Source organism: Tachypleus tridentatus, chromosome 1 (assembly GCF_004210375.1).
Source record: "Tachypleus tridentatus isolate NWPU-2018 chromosome 1, ASM421037v1, whole genome shotgun sequence".
NCBI lineage: Eukaryota > Metazoa > Arthropoda > Merostomata > Xiphosura > Limulidae > Tachypleus > Tachypleus tridentatus.
The window spans coordinates 77,218,134-77,236,967 of NC_134825.1; the positions used below are offsets into that span (position 1 = coordinate 77,218,134).

Below are 18,834 nucleotides of genomic sequence, written 5' to 3' on the forward strand. Positions count from 1 at the left end.
TATATATAGTTAGTCAACATTAGTCATGTATTCTATTTCAAACTTTTAGGTTTAGAAGAAGAGTTTCTTGGCCCTACCCCTCAGTCTCCACAGAAGTTAAAATCTGAACCTGAACATCAACCCCACCTGCTGGAGAAATTACTCTCCAGTGTAAAGTCTACTACAACAACTGTCTTCCCCTCTAAGCAAGCAACTCGTCCTCCTGGGTTAAGTTCAGAGGCCAAGAAAGTTCTAGATAAACTACCAGATCTTTCTTTCATGCAGGCCAAGGTCCTAATGTTTCCTGTCCGCAGCTCTTCTCTTTTGTGAAAAGTGGCTAAAGCTTTCTTTTATCTTGGTGAAAATACAGTTAAAATCATATAAATGCAGATCAAATCCTTGGTGTTTCTTCCTTGGACGATGTCATAAGTTTTCTCTGATAGCACTTTATAGTAAAAAAGTGTGCTTTTCACACAGCTTTTATCATTCAATAGTTCTCTGCATTGTTTATTTATAAACTTTCTAACAGTTTCAGTAATGTTTAAATCCAGGATATTTTTTTTCCATATCATTAGAAAATGTGCAAGACAGTGTAAAATACATTATTTTGCTTAAGCTTTCTGATAGACTAGAGGGAGAATATTAGGTAATGTAAATACTAAAAATCACCTTTTTATTTTAGTGTGTATAGAGATTAAACTTTGCTTTGTGGATTACTGCTTTGTACAGAAGGATAAAAAAATCTAACATATTTACTCTGAATGAAACTTTTCTTTTTTATTCACCCTCTACAAACATAAAATACAAATAATTTATCAAATACCTCTTGTGCAATTTTTGCTTAGCTTTTGTCTTCTTTGGAAGCAAAAGACCTAGTACTAATTTGTTTATCCTGTGTTTGTTTAGAAACTAGATTCATTGATGAGGATGGATAAGTACCAAAAAGTTTATTTCCTATGATTATTGTACTAGTATTGACTTAAGGTGGACAAGTTAGTTGTGAATTTTAATACTGACAACAACAAAATTGGTAGAGAACAAGGCATGTTTTTTTATCTATCTAATAAAAATATGCCCAAGTCGTTGAAAGCCATGTATGATACAGTTCATACTCTCATGTCATTATTACCATTGGACTAGTCATATATTTGTACTTAGATAAACCTGACTAAGGATGAGCTGTTATTGTATGGTTTGAAAATAGTCTCTCTCTCTTGTGTGGAATACCTAAGAAAACTGCTTGAACAGTATAGAATTCTGTGACATTCATACTTCCTGTACCTTTGCAAAGCTCAAGAAAGCACAAAATACTACATTTTATTTTTTGTGTGTTTTACTGAATTGAGATAATTAATCAAAAACATACTAATTTGAATTTTTTTTTATAAAAACACACCAACAAAGACACGTTTTCAGAAGGTTGAATAGTTTTTTTTTTATTGGAACTTGTTTATAGTAATTCGTTTTGCTAAATTTTTTTTGTCACAAGTTACTGGTAAACAATTCAAATATGGAAATGTCAGCTTTTTGATTAATCATGTTAATATGCAATACTTGGTTCATTATACCAGTTAACTAACCTTGTGTTTGTAGAATTAAACACATACTTTTCTCATGTTAAAATGTATTTATTTGGAAACTTTTGACCCTCTTACTGTAGCCTGCATCAGGCAACAACGTACTAAGCAATACAGATTCCTTTATCTGTGGATCACTGCATTAAAATAGTTATCTAAGCAACAAAATAACAATAATTGACATCTGTTATTAAAGTTTAATAAACATAAGGAAAAAGGCATTTATAGATATTGTACTGAAAAATAAATTATTCTTACTTCAAGTAATAAATTTTAGAAATGAATGTTAATTTCACATAAGGAAAAGACCAATTATATAAAAATAATGGTTCATAATGTAAGTGATACATTATAGAATTAAAAGTTTGACATTGAAACAGCAACAAATAATGTTTTATGTCTTTGATAAGAGGTGTCCATGCACTATTTAATAGTAGCTGTCTATTGTTTTGATTAATAGCCACTGGTGGTCCACTGTCTTGTGCTTAGATGGTATTAGTTTCTTTGATTTTTCTACATTTAGTGCTTACTTCTTCAGTATTTTTGCACTTTTTTAAGTGTATTTTTTCTTGAATATGAAAAGTTGTAGTTGATATGTATATAGTACAGTTGTTAATATCTCTTCGAACCTTATCTGTTATGGGAACTAGGTAGTCTACCTTTGTAAGACTGTCACATTATGTAAGAGTACTTAAGAAAAGTACAGTAATGTTGAGTTTATCCATTATCTTACAAAGTTTTTCTCCTAGGCTTGGTATATCAGGAAGAAATGTTTTTGTTTTCTGCTGTTATTGTTAAGTTGTGGTTTATTAGTAGTTAAAACAGGTACACCATATAACATGTCATGAATTGTTTTCTTTGGATTGATGAAGTGTTTTATTCCTGAAAATCTGATAAAGATATGCAAGTTTTTCACCTAGGCAAAACAAGGAGCATGTACTTGTAGTCCTAGATTTCAGTGTTTTAATAATACCAATTTTGACAGCTTTGTATGACGTGAACAAAGATATGTACATAATTGTTTGAGTTTCCTTCTGATAGACAGTATTGGTCAACTTTTCTAAAATCATGTCCTTGTGAACCAGATCAGTGAGGAAATTCTATGGAAAATTTCATGCTATTAAATTTATATTTACAGATGAGCATGGAAGGTTGAGTTTTTCGTTAAGTCCTCCTACACACTGTGACAGTTTTCAATATAAAATCCCTAGATCCTAGTACTCTCATAAATAATGTTTTATAGCACTAGTGTTAATGTAATAAATAATACATTGAGGAAACATGATGCCTGTTATAGATAAGGTTCAAAGAACACCAACAAGATGTTAAGAACTGTCCTAAAAACACACCAGTTATAGATTTTGTACTCAGGAAAACAACCATACAATAGACAGAGAAGAAAACACCAAATGGAGAAAAACCAAAAAAGCTATTGTTATCCATGTCAAAGACAGTGGACCACCAGTGAGTATTAATCAAAACAATAGACACCACTTACAAAAATCATTAAATACATTGCCATGTGAAATGAAATCTTTAATTCTACATTACATTAAGTATGAACAATTTATATATTTTTCAATGTAATTGTATTTTCTTTATGATATTGAATTAATCAGTTATTTTCTATATTCAACATAATTTCTATATGTTTAATAACCTTTATAACAAATGTCAGTTATTGCTACAACTGTTATCCAGATACTATTTTAAAGCAGTAATCCATGTATAAACAAATTTGTATTGCTTAGTACATTGTTGTCTGATAAAGGCCTAAGTAAGAGGACTGAAAGATCATAAAAGTATTATAACGTAGAGAAAAATCCATGTATGATTCAACACGTTAATTTATCTTTAAGTGTTAAAAAAACAAAAGTTGTTTTATGGTCAGAACATGAAGCTGCTTATCAGATTGTTATAAATGTTATCAAATTTGTTATACAGTATCATAAATTTAATTACACTACAGCTAAATAAAGTACCAAGCTTCATACTTGGTAATTGTATTCAGTACTATTTTAGCAGGTTCCAGCTATTATTTTTATTTTCACAATACAAAGTTTAATTTTTATAATTTGTTTAAAATCCTATGTTATTAGCTTTGAAAAAACTTTTCACATAAGTAACATACAAGATGTTTTTGAGAAAGATATATGACAATTACTAGAGCATTTAACAATAATATCACCATCTAATCTAGGTATCATATACTAACCTTTAAGTATTTGAAATATAGCTTTGAGAAATGTTGCTGGAACACAGGTATTAGTACATTCCACGATTACAAGAACATTCCATTGTGAATGTCTTAATTATAAAACAGACATTCAGTGATATGAGTATTATAAACACTTTGTTTTCTATCTCATCACTTAGAGCCTTACATGTAGCTAAGAAGTTTATTTATTGCATCACTTTAAGAGATTCAGATTATTTCCTTCACTGGTGGAAGTTTTACTTGTTTTTGTATTAATCGATGACTAGAAATAACTTAATCATTTAAAAAAATTGTTTTAAAGTAATATGGTTAAGAAAATGTTAATTTCTTAAATGCTGTTAATGGCCTCTAATCAATTTGTTACAAATTTGAGTTATTGAAAAGGTACTTAGTATACTGATTAGGGTACACTTCATCTGTTGGTCATTGGTGTAATATAATAATCTCAGTTTAGTGGATTTAATAAAGTTGGATCTGAAACTTTATTTTTGTTATATTGATTAAAAAATTTCCTTTTATCAAATGTTTGAAATACTGCATAAACACAACACTAATTTGTAATGAATAAAATTATGGAACTGAACTTGCAGTAGTTAAAAATTAGACAATGACAAGCTGTAAATCACAGAATCCAGATGTCTTGTACTTGTATACATTTGATTGTTTTCTTTAAATATTTTGCTTGAAGAAAAAGTGAACAGTATTACTTGAATATTTCTGCAAAAAAAAGATGTATACTAGTTATGCAATGGTGAATTTCATTACCATTACTGTCAGTACAATTTCAGTGTGGCAGTTTGTTACTCTCTCACAAGAATATACCTAATCATGTGGGAAGATTAACAGTGAAACAAGGAGATTATATAACTTTAGAGAGAGAAAATATTTAGGAGAAGAATGAAAGACAAAAATTTCAGAAGAGTCAGTGGCTTCTAAACTGAATGTCAATAAACTTTTATTAATCCCGTATCTTGTTAATAATTGCTTTTAACATACGATATACTGTAAACAAATAATATTCTTCATACAATTGTTAAATAACTTCATTGATGCACCCTACAAGGCTATCAAATTCATTAAGAATTCTGTGTACCTAGTTATATACATAAGTATGGTTAGGTCATTCAACTGTTTTAATTATTTTAAATACACAGCATTCCTTTATATTTAAATACAAAAACAAAAATGTTTCCATTGCACAACACAAATTTTTATCCTGGTTGTGAATTTAAAATATGTTCAGGGATAGCACCAGCCTTCCTGATGAGCAACTGAGGGGGTGGGGGCTGCACTCAAAATCTTGTAGGTATATACAGTATTTAGCATATAAGCTACATTGAACAATGTGCACTAATTGTGTGTCCAGTCTCTTCCAGAAAAATATAAAAATTGTTTTTAACTTTTCATTGAGTCCAGGGAGGTTAAGAAACATTTTTGTTCAGACCCCCTCTTCCCATGTGTCTGGAACAGTTTCTACACCTTGAAGGCTTCATTTTTCCCCAGCTCGCAGCACAGGTTATGTTGATGGATTGAATTATATGGGCATATGCTTTATTCATAAAGATTGTTTTAAATTTCATCATACTGGAAAGATGTATTAGGGAAAAGAAAATGAGCATGAAAATTAGGCAAACTTAAGTCCAACTTCTATATAAACACTAAAAATATCCATCTGTTTCAGGAGCACTTGAGAATGATTTAAAACACATTAGATGTTACAGCTGTAAATTTTGATATAATTGATGAAAACTAAGGAGTTTTACACCCAAGAGTAACTGTTTTAAGAGTTTAAGCTATTATATCTTAAACATCATAGAGCTTTGATTTTAATTTGTTGTTTTTCCAGGAAGGGAAGTAAAGCTTAATCAATTAATATATATCTAGTTTTCACTCTCTAATTTGCCAACAAACACAAAGAAACTGTATAAGAAATACAGCTACTGCATTTCACTCATCAGCAAAACACTGATCAAAGTGCCATTGAGAAGTATATCATTTGAAGGTCACCCATTTAACCAAAGCTTAATAAAATGAAATCTGCCAAGAAACTTGCATACATGAACATAAGAAAATTATTAAATGCTTGTATCATCATAATACAAATGTACCAAGCAAACACTTAACCATATACTGAGCTAGTCTGACACAAAAACAGCACTCTAAAATATATGCAGACCAAGACTGTTGTATGACAACAAAGTTAAAAGGGGATTGATATGACTTAAAAAAGCAACAACACATAGTTTGGATTACTAAAAATATTGAAAAGAAAAACAGACAGATGGAAGTGTAACAATGTTTTATTAATCTCTTTTTTTTATTCATACATATTAGTAATATTGTATTATAAGCTTCTGAAACCTGTATCAGAAGGCCCAAATTTTCCACACTGCTAGAAAGCACCAAACCATTAACAGTAATTTTTCAAGCCTGTAATATTATAAACAATCCTGATGTGAGAGTCACGTAATTTACTCAAATAATAGCATGTGATTTAGATTGTCTGTAAATACACAGTAATCCTAATTTTGCAATCTATACAAATTATAAACACTAGCTTAATAAGTAGCAAAATTAAAATACTTCTAGTTTTTTACTTGCAACAATTTCAAGTTTTCTTAAGCATTTAATAATGACCTGAAAACTACCTATACATAACAGAGAAGAAATCATGCACTATTGGTTCTGTAATAATTTTAATCTACATAGGGATATTAAATGCTATTGTACTGAAAGTATAATATTTTTCATCCTTCAAAATTCACCACTTCCTTGTCTTTTTTCAATAAACTAAAAATTCCTTAGAAACAATTAATTATCACTAACACTGTATGTAATCAAAATAGGCTAATTGTTGGTACATGATACAACCAGTTTATTAATGCCAACAAAATTCAGTAAAAACAGAATAAACATCAATCATATCTGTTCACTCTGATATTAAATAAACTCAAAAAGTCATGCTTTAGCTACACATGAAACAAATATTGTACAAATGCTTGAAAACGCCATAGATTTAAGAACAAAACCTGTTACACTTTGTAATGACTAACCCACACAGATACTCAAGACTAACTCCATACCTCATGTACATCTATAACGTGTACAGTTTCTCCTATCCCTTGATGTTGTCCTATTTAACAACTTCCTTAATAGCATTAATTTCATTAAAACATCAACAATAAATATTACAAGTCTTACTGCTCTATCTTTGTACTGGTAGCAATGAAACAAAAATATTTTTATACCTGCTCAGACACTAATAGCTTGCAATATTTTACAATTGAAATTTAGGAGGTTTGCACACATGAAGAAACACACAAAAAGTTACAATTAAATATAAATACATAACAATCCAAACTAATGAAGACAAGGCAATACAACTAATCATGGCCATCTTACTTTGCCCCAGAAAACTTCCATTTGTTTAAAAATTTATTACTTATATATTCATAATATACAAGTAATACATTTTGAAGAACAAAACCTGTTACAGTTTGTAATGACAAACCTACATGCCATACATAGTATTAAGTGGTAATTTTGCAATACATTTTTCATATATATATATATAATGAAATTAAAGTAGTATCATAAACATCAGTTAAGTATGGAAACTAATAATCACATAATAATAGCACAACTGTTTAATAACAACAATATTTTAAATGCACCATTTCAGTTAGATTTGATGCATGTTCTTATTACGTTGTGGTGAAAGGAAGATATTAAATGTATATATTTATTTGTGGGAATGGCACTCTTTGGTTACAAATATTTGAGAGAATAATACACTTTACATATTACTCTGGGATAAACTTAAACATCATAAATGACCTGTAAATTTTAATCAACTTAAACTGAATTATTTTTCAGCAGCAATACCCAAAATCAACCTCCTCTAAAAAAGGGGCACTCCAAATATTTTATTTCTCAAAAGTCTCACTAAAGCAGAATTCTAAAAGGTAGTACACCACTGGAATAAATTTACAAATAGAAGATAAAAAACATAATTCACAATCATTGGTTTTGCTTTTATGAAGCAATTTTTTATTTTTAAAAATTTCTGTAATAAAACTGTTTTTACACTTTCTGCTTCTTAGAAGACTTACTGTCTTAGAAACCAAGTTCACAGAAATATATAAAAAATTCTGCCTATTTGATATTCCTCAACTTTTCAGTTTGAGAGACAAAATTCTGTTGAAAATATAACAGCAGTAAATACTGATGTTAAAATAATATTTCTTTTTACAATTATTTTCAAGATTTCAAAAGGTTAAGATGACTGTACATGAATAAAGAACCATAAAAATCAGAAACATTTACCAACCTTGAAATAAAAAATCATTTGTTATCAGACATCTATGTATTGGAGAGTAGACAGAAGAGGTTTCTTTTGTTGTTAAGGTTAAATAGGAACTGAATCCTAATCATTACAGCTTTGTCTCTGGTGTTCTTTTTTATGACTTTATATGTTAAGTCAAGATTATTCAAGTCAGATTAATATTTTTTAGCATTCATGAAAATGAAATAGTTAATTATCACTCTGATTCTTGTTACAAATGTTTTTATATCCTACATAAATGCAAGAATACTGTTATTTTTATTTTACAGTTTTTAAATAAATTTGGATGAATATTTTGAATTAATCTGTACTAAAATTGAGTTTTGTCAGTGACTTTTCCATTTTAACTTATATTTTTTATAACCATACTATAGTCATTAATAAGGGTATACTTTAATCAAATATGTATTAACTTTATATAGATGCACCAAAATGCTTTAGCTTAAACTAACTAGGTTTTTACAGACTCTTATCTTGTAGAAAAAGAATTGCATCTTTGAAAGAAAATGGTCCTTTAAACATTTTAACAACTGTTTGGGCAGTTGTAAAATAAATTAAAACAAAAATTTCTGGCACATAAAATAATTAACCATATTTCAGTTTAAGTTTTTTATGTTGTTTTAAAATGTCACGTTAAAACTGAGAAATTATAATATCCACAAATTGAAAAGTTCATAAAAATATAACTGCCAATTTCTGTATCATGTAATATATTTCTAATTTAAAGCTCTACTTGTGCCCTTTAATAACCAATATATATTAAAATTATGACATAAAATAATAAATTTCTGATTAGCTGTTACTGATTTTCCCATTTTATTGGCTACATAACATTTTTTCATTACTAAAATGTATAGGTTTGAAAGAAAAACTGTAGAAAGCATCAAATAACTATACAAATACCAAATATAAACATAAGTGTCCACTGTTGAATGTTTAATGATTTTGCAAAGTCAGACCTTCTTGAAAGAAGTGATTAATTTATGCTTGCAAGATCAATTTGGCACACATTACTTTGATATATTGCTAACAAGAAGACATTATTAAAAACAACAGGTTATTTGTAATAGCTTGTGGTGTGTGTAAAGGAAGCTCAAAATTATTGATAAATCCTTGTATTTAACTGAACAACTAATTTACACACACAAAAAAAACCATTTAGAATGAAAGTTAACATACATTTGCAATTTCATTTTTTTTTAAACAAGATGTCTTCATATATTTCACCTGAATCTTATTTTCCAAAATATGTTGGAATTAATGCCATCAAAATTAAAGTTTTATAAATAAAACAACAGTAAAATATGTAAGACTATCTGATATATTGCTTCTCAACTGTTTTGGTGTAGTTTCAAATACTGGTATTTCTAGTCATAAAATAAAATTCACCAATAAATGTAGTTTTAACTGCTTTATTTTGTCTCATCATAAGAACTCTGCTTTTGCATGGAGTTAAACAAATCCCTGTACTAGGAAACCTGTAACAGAAATTGTAGTCCTCGTGTATAATATTGCAATTATCAATTTCAAATTATTATTATTGGCCAAGATGACAGTCATGAAATGTGTTAGAAAAAATAAACAATTACAAAATACAATTAAGTGGTAATTGTATTTAATCATAAAAATCCCTTACAATAATTAACCAGGATAGTTAATAGTGGAGATTGGTAAATCAATCTTCCTCTGTTGTCATTAATTAAAGGTGCTGCAGTACTTGTAGTTATTATTATTATATCTTCATATGGATTATTATATTTCAATTACATATTTCCTCTAAACATGCAATAGAAATACTTTGAACTACAAAAAAAATTTTTTTTTTATAGATTCTTTCTGATAAAGTAGTTCTCTTTCAATTTAAAATTTGTATATGCAAACATGCCAACATCACTGCTAGTATGCAGATTGGCAAGTATGAAAAGTCAACATCTGGAATATTAAACAAGCATAATAAAATCACATCTAGAATGGTTCCTATGTATTTTAACTACTGCAGTCTTCTACTCACTTTGACAGCTTTGATTTAAATTTAAAATATTGTATTACTTATGCACACACACACACACACACAGATACATACATACATATATATGTAGAAAGTGTCCTAAGATATAAGCAGATGGTTTATTGGGCAATAAAAAATTAATACATTTTCTGTGGAGTAAGAGAAGATATTCTTGATGTATATACAAAATGAGCTCCCAATTCCAGCTGGTATCACATTTTACAGAAAAATCTAATATTTAAATGTTTCCTCATTTGCTTTATTTTACCACATAAGTAGGAACCTTATATAAGAAACATATTTTCATCTATTATAAGAAATTTAATAACACAAATTTCATATTATACATCATTAACTTATAAATTTAAGTTATGTGAGAATACAATTAATTTTGATGAAAAAAAAGTTTTCAAATTATCTTACATAGAACTACAAATTTATATCTGGCATGCATACGTGTATATAAGTAAGAAATAAACACATACTCAACAAAACCTTGAACAAAATCAAATCTGTTAAATTCCTTTCACCTAGATTTTCAGATGTCTTTCCAATTTAAAAAGCATTTTTTATCAGTCTTTGTCAACAAAAAAATAAAAAAATGTCAAAAGTCCTTAAAGAACACACACACACATACATATATGTGTGACAAAAAATCAAGAGATTCTAACATATTCATCATTTTAATGGCTTACAAGTTTCATCATAGTTGAACCACAGAGATTTGAATACTACTTAATATTTTTGTATTATTAGAATTTTTTTGAACTGCTTTTATTTATTTGGATGTCAGGAATGGTAACTAAAATGTTTCTTTTACCGTACAAATTGTTTTGCAGAGTGAGTACTTTCTAGCAGTGTGAAGCTTAATACAACAATTTAAATTAAACCCCTACATAATCACTACTACTTAAGCCTAATTCAAGGCAACTTGATTGCATGAATGCATGCACACACACTCTTACATAACACATGCAAAAAAGCAGGCACACTTTTTACACTTGTTGAGCATTAAAACTAACAAGATACTTGTTAAACATTACTCAACATACAAATTAATAATATATATATATATATATACACACACACATGTATATATATATATATCCACATAGGCGCGCACTTTCCTTTAAACCTAGTTTCATCTGGCATCTGTGTCCTTAACTTTACATAGGAAAGAGCATTTCCTGAAATGGCAAAGATTAATCACTCATACGTACATTGTACATCATCCAACCAATAAACAAGTTCTGTCAACTGATACAAGTTTTTTTACTTCTTGTCAAAAATTCACTGTTTAGACATCTCCTTTCAAACAACAAAATTTAATACTAGCAAACTTTTTTTCATCATGACTAGTGCCCTTTCTTCACAAGCTTAAAAAAACCCAAAAAACCATTTTTAAATGGACATACATTAAACTTTTTTTTTTGTTGTACAAATGATGTGTTAACACAGATTAGTGCTGGTCAAAAGTGTTTTTTTTAATGTCAACAACTACATTATAAAGTAAATATTTGATTTCTACAGTCAAACTCACATAAGAGGAAGATGGAAAACTTTTCCATATTACCCATAACAAAATAGAGCAGATCCTTTTCCCTAATATTTACTTAAAATAATCAACATATTTTTTTTCTGCACATATTTTTCCTGAAATTGTCATCAATTAGAAACACAAAACATAAGCTAGCTGAATAAAACAACAAGGAAACTTACCACACTGAAGAGGAACATTCAAAACCTTTGAGTAAGAGACATAGTTATAGTTATATAATATAGCTAAAAATATTCATGCCTGGTTTATACTTTTCATAATTAGGTGTCCCCAAATAACATAACTTTGAAAAAGAATGCATCCACTCATACATATACCCAAAGAATCAAGCTAAAAGAAATCACAGGTACTATAAAGTTCTGGGCCAAATCTGAGTTTCAAACAAAATAACTGGAGGTTAAGGACTCTAGAGGAATAAAAGTATTTCCCTTACTGTTAAAGATGTAGCAACATCTTTCCTAAAACATAGTTAATCAGTGAGGAGGAGGAGGCTCGTTAGATTTGTTTCTATCATCTACATGTTTCAACACCTTTCTACGGGTAGAAGAAGGGGAAGTGCCTCCCTCACGACTTGAATTTCTGCTTACAGTTCGGCTTGAAGCTGGTCCTTCTCTTGATTGTCCTCGATGCGAAAGGGCACTAGCTACTGCTCTGGAGCTTGAAGGTGGTTGTTGCATTGCATTTTCTCGGTGAGGCTGACCACTGCTGGAGTTACTGTTGGTATTGATACGAGATGACTGTCTGGCTGAAGAGGTGCTAGGTGACTTTCTCAGTGCTCTGGAGTTAACTTGTTGGGTTGTTTGAGATGGTTGTGTAGCTGGCACTGTGTGTTTTTGTTGATGAAGATGTACAGAAGAAAAACTAGATTGATTAGAGCCTTCAAGTGAGATTATGCTACTTACTTCTGAATCATCACTAGTAGATGGCACAGCAATAGAATTACTTCCTTCTTGAGTATACTCAGCAACACTTAGATCTAACTTCCCTATAATAGTGTCCAAGTCATCATCACTAGAAAGTTGTTCTCCTAGTGTTGCTAGTAGTAACTCTTGAACAAAAATACTACGGTCTGCATGATCCACATCAAGTGTTTGCTGTTCTGTTTCAGTTATACCAGGTTCTGTATACCTGAAGAAAACAGTTAACAATGAAACTTACCATAAAATTACTTTTGAAACATGTGTCAGTGTCAATTTAGCAATAATTAACTTTATAATATTTCCAAAAAAAAACTTACAAAAAAGCCAAATACAACATGACAAAACCTCATAATAATAAAGAGAGGGGAAGAAATTACTAGGATAAAAGTTTTGAAAATGGCAAAAACAAAGCACTGAACATGATAACTAAACCTCAATGATATTTTTAAAAAGGTTTTGTAACAAATACTATTTTAAAATATTAATTATAATTTACACTGAGAATAGGATTGTTATATTATTCCTGAAAAAAACAACAGAATAATGACTGTTTAAAAAAATGCTAAAGCCTAAGCTTTGGCTAACTAGTTTATTTTCTTTACCCATCATTACTGTCCCTCAGATCTGCCTGCAATTTTCTGAATATGTCAAATGCCTTTCTTTTATAACATTTTATATCCAAGCAAACATTGAAAATTCTTTAAACCAATACATTTTGTGACAGTTTTGGTTATTTACATTAACTCTTGATTGAGGCTACACTTCCTTTACTGAATTGAGATCATAGCAAGTAAAAATTGTACAGTCTTATAAGGTAAAGTAGTAGAGGGGGGAGAGTAATAAGTAGTAAACCATACAAACATGATAATTCATAATTTTTTTTTACAGTTAACTCCATTTTACAAAGCAGTAAACAGTTCTCACAGCTCAATATAACTACAATTTTGATTAATTATAAAGATTCAAATTACTTCAGACTTCAATTTGAAGCAATTTACAGCTGTAGTACATAATTAAATATGTGCCTTGCATAAACCTAATGCTCTAATAAAATATAACAAAATTTAAATTTAGGATCAGATAAGTTCTAAGTTTCATTTTGTTGTTTTATGGTCTGCAAGCCAATTTCACCATTTCAAAAATTAAACTATAACAACAAACTTGCTCTACTAATAAACACAGAAACCATACTCCAAACACTTTTTCACACAAAAACGAAATGAAAAATCATTAATTTATTGACAGATATAGTAAACATTTCTGTCAACAGCTTTAATCACACCAATATACACATTTATAGGTCATGTGCATGCTGATGTTAGAGTACATATGTTCTGAAAAGTCCACTGATGTGAATAAACGTGTTGAAAAAAATGTTTGCTATATCTGTGCTACTTTTTATACTCAATTCACCTTATCCAGTTTTAGTTACATTCTTAGTATATAATGGAAATCTATATAATCTGTAAAGAAATTAATAAATTTTTAAGACTAACCAAGTTAATCTTTAAGCAAGACAATATCCAATAAAAGTTTACCTTGAAAGTAAAAGCCGAGAGCTTGAAGCCGATGAAGCAGGACTAGTTGTTGGCTCAGAATAAAGGGCTTGGTTGAACTGAACAGCAGTTCCTGTCTGGTTTTGTCTACGAGGTAAACGCTCCACCTGTTGTCGAGCAGCCTGCTGTCTTTCTAGTTGAAGTTGCATCTGAAGCTGTTGTAGCTGAGTTGTTGTATTAGACTGGCTTAGGTTGGATGAACGTCGTACACCAGACAGTTGAGAGAGAAGTTCTACAAAAGACAGACAAAACTAGGAAACGGTACTTCACAGATAACCCATATGAAATAAAACATTCCCATATAACTTAAAAATATTTCATATATGACAGTTATAATGTTTTTAAATTCTGAGCAAAAATGAATGAAAAATACATGTTTATGGATATGTATCTGAAGCTACATGATTAATACAGCTACATTTAGTAAGCTTGCATTCCAAAAGCACTCTACTGTTGCCAATTAAAAAAACAAAAGATGTGTGTGTGTTTTCTTATAGCAAAGCCACATTGAGCTATCTGCTGAGCTCACCGAGGGGGAATCGAACCCCTGATTTTAGCATTGTAAATCTGGAGACATACCGCTGTACCAGCGGAGGGCAACTAAAGATGATTTAAAATGAAGATTTTTATTTAACAATCATAATTACAAGCAGGTTAACAGTCATGGTATTTTTAACACAGAATTGCTAAGTAAGCATACCTGATGGGCATAATAATATGTAAATAGTAAAACAAATCAGTGTTTTAATAAAAGTCTAATTAGAAAATAATGTAGCTGCTACATGTTTTGGAGGTGTATTTGTGTTTTTTAACACAACTTTTATTCAAGTAGTGGGCACTGTACAAATCAAAAGATCTCGTTTTCTATGTGAGTGACAATTAAACAGTCAGACAGTTTCTGTTAACAAGAGAATAAAAATCTAACACTCATGCCATTTGAAGAATCCTCCAAACTCTGACAGCCTTTTGTTTACAGACTAGTTTTTGCTATTAAATATGGTAATGTGAGCAGTGCATATGCCATGTAAATTAGAACTTGTGTGGCAAGATCATTACCAGTACTCAGTTCAAAAGTCAATAAAAAATAAACATAAATAGATGTATACTGTTATGAGTTTCAGATATTCAGAATAAACAATTGTGACTCCTGTTCAAATCTGCACTCACTACAGCAAGTAAAAAAAAAAAAGTAATTCAGATTTGTTTCCTTATGGTGGTTACCAGATGAATTTTAATTCATACATGAAGCTATCCAGTTAGAGGAAGCTACTTCACATCTCACTTGTATTTATTAATTTTACTTTTTATTTCAAAACAATGTTTGAATCTTTCCATTGCACTACATTTCCTTCAAGCCTAGTGCTTTTTTCTGATCTTAGTACATACCTATGTTATCTAGTTTTACCTGAGAAAATTACATTTTGTTATTAGAGAATTTCTGCCAGTCAGCAACAAGAAAAACCAAACATAGTTGTTATACATTAACTATTAAAACTAAATTTTCATTTACCTTAACTTTTCCAGGACAAAAAGCAAAGTTGCATCATTAAGATAGTGAAAGGGTATAAATCAAACAGCTGTCCTCCAGTAGCACAGTAAGTCTGTGAACTTACAATGCGAGAATCTGGGTTTCAATACCAATGGTGAGTAGAGCACAGACAGCCCACTGTTTAGCTTTGTGCTTAATTACACAGAAACAAATCCAGGCAGTTATGCTAAAATTAAACCTCAGTCTGTTATAGCTCTTGTTACCAAAAATATTTTCACCCTTCCACTTTCAGTTCTGTAGTCAACTTATAATCAAATCTTCAAGACTTTAATAACATAATATATAATTAACTAACCTGCAAGAGGATTTATTGATTCCCTACTGTTAGGTGAAAGTGATGACAACCCATTTGAGGAATTAAATTGCATCTGGTTCCGTCGAGCACGAGCACTGCTCATTCCTCTTCCAGGGTGAGGGATTCTTCTAATGTGACGTGAACTTGTTCCTTCATCATACTTCAGGTTAAGGAGCTCAAATTTATAATTATTAGTTAGGTACAAGCACCTATACTTAACAAAATATTTTGCTAAAAAAAAAAGCAGCAAAAACATAGAATCTTTCTATTTAAATAAATAGGAGTTTAACCTTTTCCCATTTACATAACCAGAAATTTAAATATATGTTTATTTTTAAAGATAATTACATTACACATTTTCTCAATAACATTTTTAACTGTTCTTTTATCTTTTAATATCTTGTATATTGGTTCAGCTAAACCCTGCCAGTTACTGAAAATTAGAAGATACTAATAACATATTACAAATGCAATTATCGTATGACCATCAAGGTCAAAATAATAAGTAGTTTTTAAAAGAAACACTTCAACTCCTTTTCTGAGTTTTCATACTAACAAAAATATTTCTCTGGCAGAGATAACAAAAGTAATTTTTAAAAAATCTCATAACATTTCCATTTTCGAAACTTCACAATTTCATGTTAATGTATACATAAATATTACCATTTTTATTATTAATAACTAGTTGACAAAAACATGTAAACATACTGATGTATATACAGTGCTGCAAATATTATCATTTTCATTATTAATTACTAGTTGGCAGAAACATGTAAACATGCTGATTTGTATATAATGTTTTAAGTGTTAATGTATTCAGTATTAATTATTAGTTGATAAACATAATCTTAAATATCTTCATTATGAAATAAATTACCATAAATTAACTGTAGTGTTGCAAAAAATATTTCTTCAGAAACAATAATTAAGACTATTGTGATTTTATAAATTTTTATTGTGTACACTGTTTTCTGAAATATCAGATTTTGTCATGTTATGCATACACACACATATACTCTCTTAAAAGGATATCAAATCTCGTGGGCTACGGTGTTCTAAGGTAAGATGTGCAGCAAAATCTTCAGTCACATAGTTGGGTTCCCCATTAGGTGATGCAGCACAAACTGGGCACACCTATAAGGTCAAATAACCAATCTTAAACTTTTGTCTCTAAAACCTCTTCTAAGGTGAAGAACATAACACAAAATGAAGCACACACACAAATTAACTGTAGTTGAAACCAAAATACACCTGAATATTTTGATGATTTGTCAGTAAAACTTGTTCAAATAAGGTGGATATTTGAAATATGACAATTAACATGAATGCTTTGATGCCTTTTAGCAATTTACATATAACTGTAGAAATAGCAAATTAATTAAGTGTAAATCCTCAGAGTTATGGTATTTTAACAGTTATTGTATGAAGGAAAGATGGAAGATTTTTTCTTTCATAAAGATCAAAGATGGGATACCACTTCAGAGATTGGTATCTTAAAATATCATTGGTCTATTCATTGCACGGATTATGGTTTTTGATCATAAATGGAAAACGTTATATTACAAGATTCCTTAAATACTGCAAAGAAAATGAGGAGCAAGATAAATGACCAGACAAACAAGCTAACTGCCTTTTTGAGGAAAAGAGAAGTAGGGAAGGTTTATTTTCCTTGCACAGACATAAGGAAGTTTTTAAGATAGTTCAGTTTCTTTCAGTGCAAGGCTACACAGAATTATTATTTGTGCTCTCTCCACAGCAGATATCAAACTAAATTTTAGCATTCAGGTTGGTGAGAATATTTTCTTACTTAAACACCACAGTATAATAATTGAAGACTAATCACCAAAGCTGGATGGGCCTCATGGGATACTGAGATTTAGTCTAAAAAATATTGTTAATTGTGGATATCAAATCATGATTCAATACATTATAAACACTAGCTGAGGCCACACATTAAGAAAGCAAAAGTTCTTTAAAGAACAGTAATGAATAACATTTCCCTGCCTTCTTTTGTTATTATATCTCTACTGACCCCATTAGATATTAACTATATATCCTTGGTTTATGGAAAGTAATAATTTACTCATTTAAGTGATTAAGTTTGGTTTGAATTTTACACAAAGCTACACAAGTGCTATGTGCTCTAGCTATCCTTAATTTAGCAGTGTAAGACTAGAGGGAAGGCAACTAGTCATCACCACCCACCTCCAACTCTTGGGCTACTCTTTCACCAATGAATAATGGAATTGACCATAGCATTACAATGACCCTACAGATGAAAGGGTGAGCATACTTGGTGTCAGAGGAATTCGAACCTGAGACCCTCAGATTACGAGTCAAGTGCCTTAACCACCTGGCCATGCCAGGCCTAACTGATTAAGTACTTATCTTCAAATTCAAAGTAAAAAAAATTCTATAAACAAAAGTGGAAATATATCTTACTTAAAGGTGTTTTTTATATTGTTTCTCATGTGAAAATCCTAAAACACTGTATATCATGCAATATAAAAAATTACAGTAATTTGGGTAACCAATTCTTGATGATAAATACTAACACACACAGACCAAACACAAAATGTATTATTTCTATGGCAAAATTATAGATTTTTAGTTCTTTAGCATAAAAATTTATTATATTAATACTTCCACTCATTTTCTTAAATGAAATTGCTTCATTAATAAATGTAGAAGTTACATTTTGATTCAAAACTGTACAGTTAATTTCTGATCACGATTTACTAAAGTAAGTCACAAATTTTTAGTAATGTTTAATAATCAAAGGTAACAGAATAATTTATAATTTTGGAATTTAACATAGAAGAACTCATA

General features: G+C 29.7%; 2 protein-coding genes across 6 annotated transcripts in view; one reads left to right on the plus strand and one right to left on the minus strand.

Annotated features, from left to right (window-relative positions):
- The window catches only part of LOC143252946 (uncharacterized), a 55,344-nt gene extending 51,085 nt beyond the window's left edge, over nt 1–4,259 (plus strand). For all 4 annotated transcript variants that reach the window (XM_076505852.1, XM_076505879.1, XM_076505862.1 and 1 more), the window contains one exon: nt 50–4,259. In XM_076505852.1, coding sequence (XP_076361967.1) covers nt 50–309 — 260 coding nt within the window. In that variant the 3' untranslated portion in view covers nt 310–4,259. The remainder of the gene's footprint in view (nt 1–49) is intronic.
- A 1,799-nt stretch (nt 4,260–6,058) lies between these two features.
- Nucleotides 6,059–18,834, minus strand: part of LOC143252954 (E3 ubiquitin-protein ligase KCMF1-like) — a 55,086-nt gene continuing 42,310 nt past the window's right edge. For both annotated transcript variants that reach the window (XM_076505910.1, XM_076505902.1), the window contains 4 exons: nt 17,038–17,139; nt 16,006–16,162; nt 14,144–14,393; nt 6,059–12,813 (listed from right to left, as the gene is read on the minus strand). In XM_076505910.1, coding sequence (XP_076362025.1) covers nt 12,159–12,813; nt 14,144–14,393; nt 16,006–16,162; nt 17,038–17,139 — 1,164 coding nt within the window. In that variant the 3' untranslated portion in view covers nt 6,059–12,158. The remainder of the gene's footprint in view (nt 12,814–14,143; nt 14,394–16,005; nt 16,163–17,037; nt 17,140–18,834) is intronic.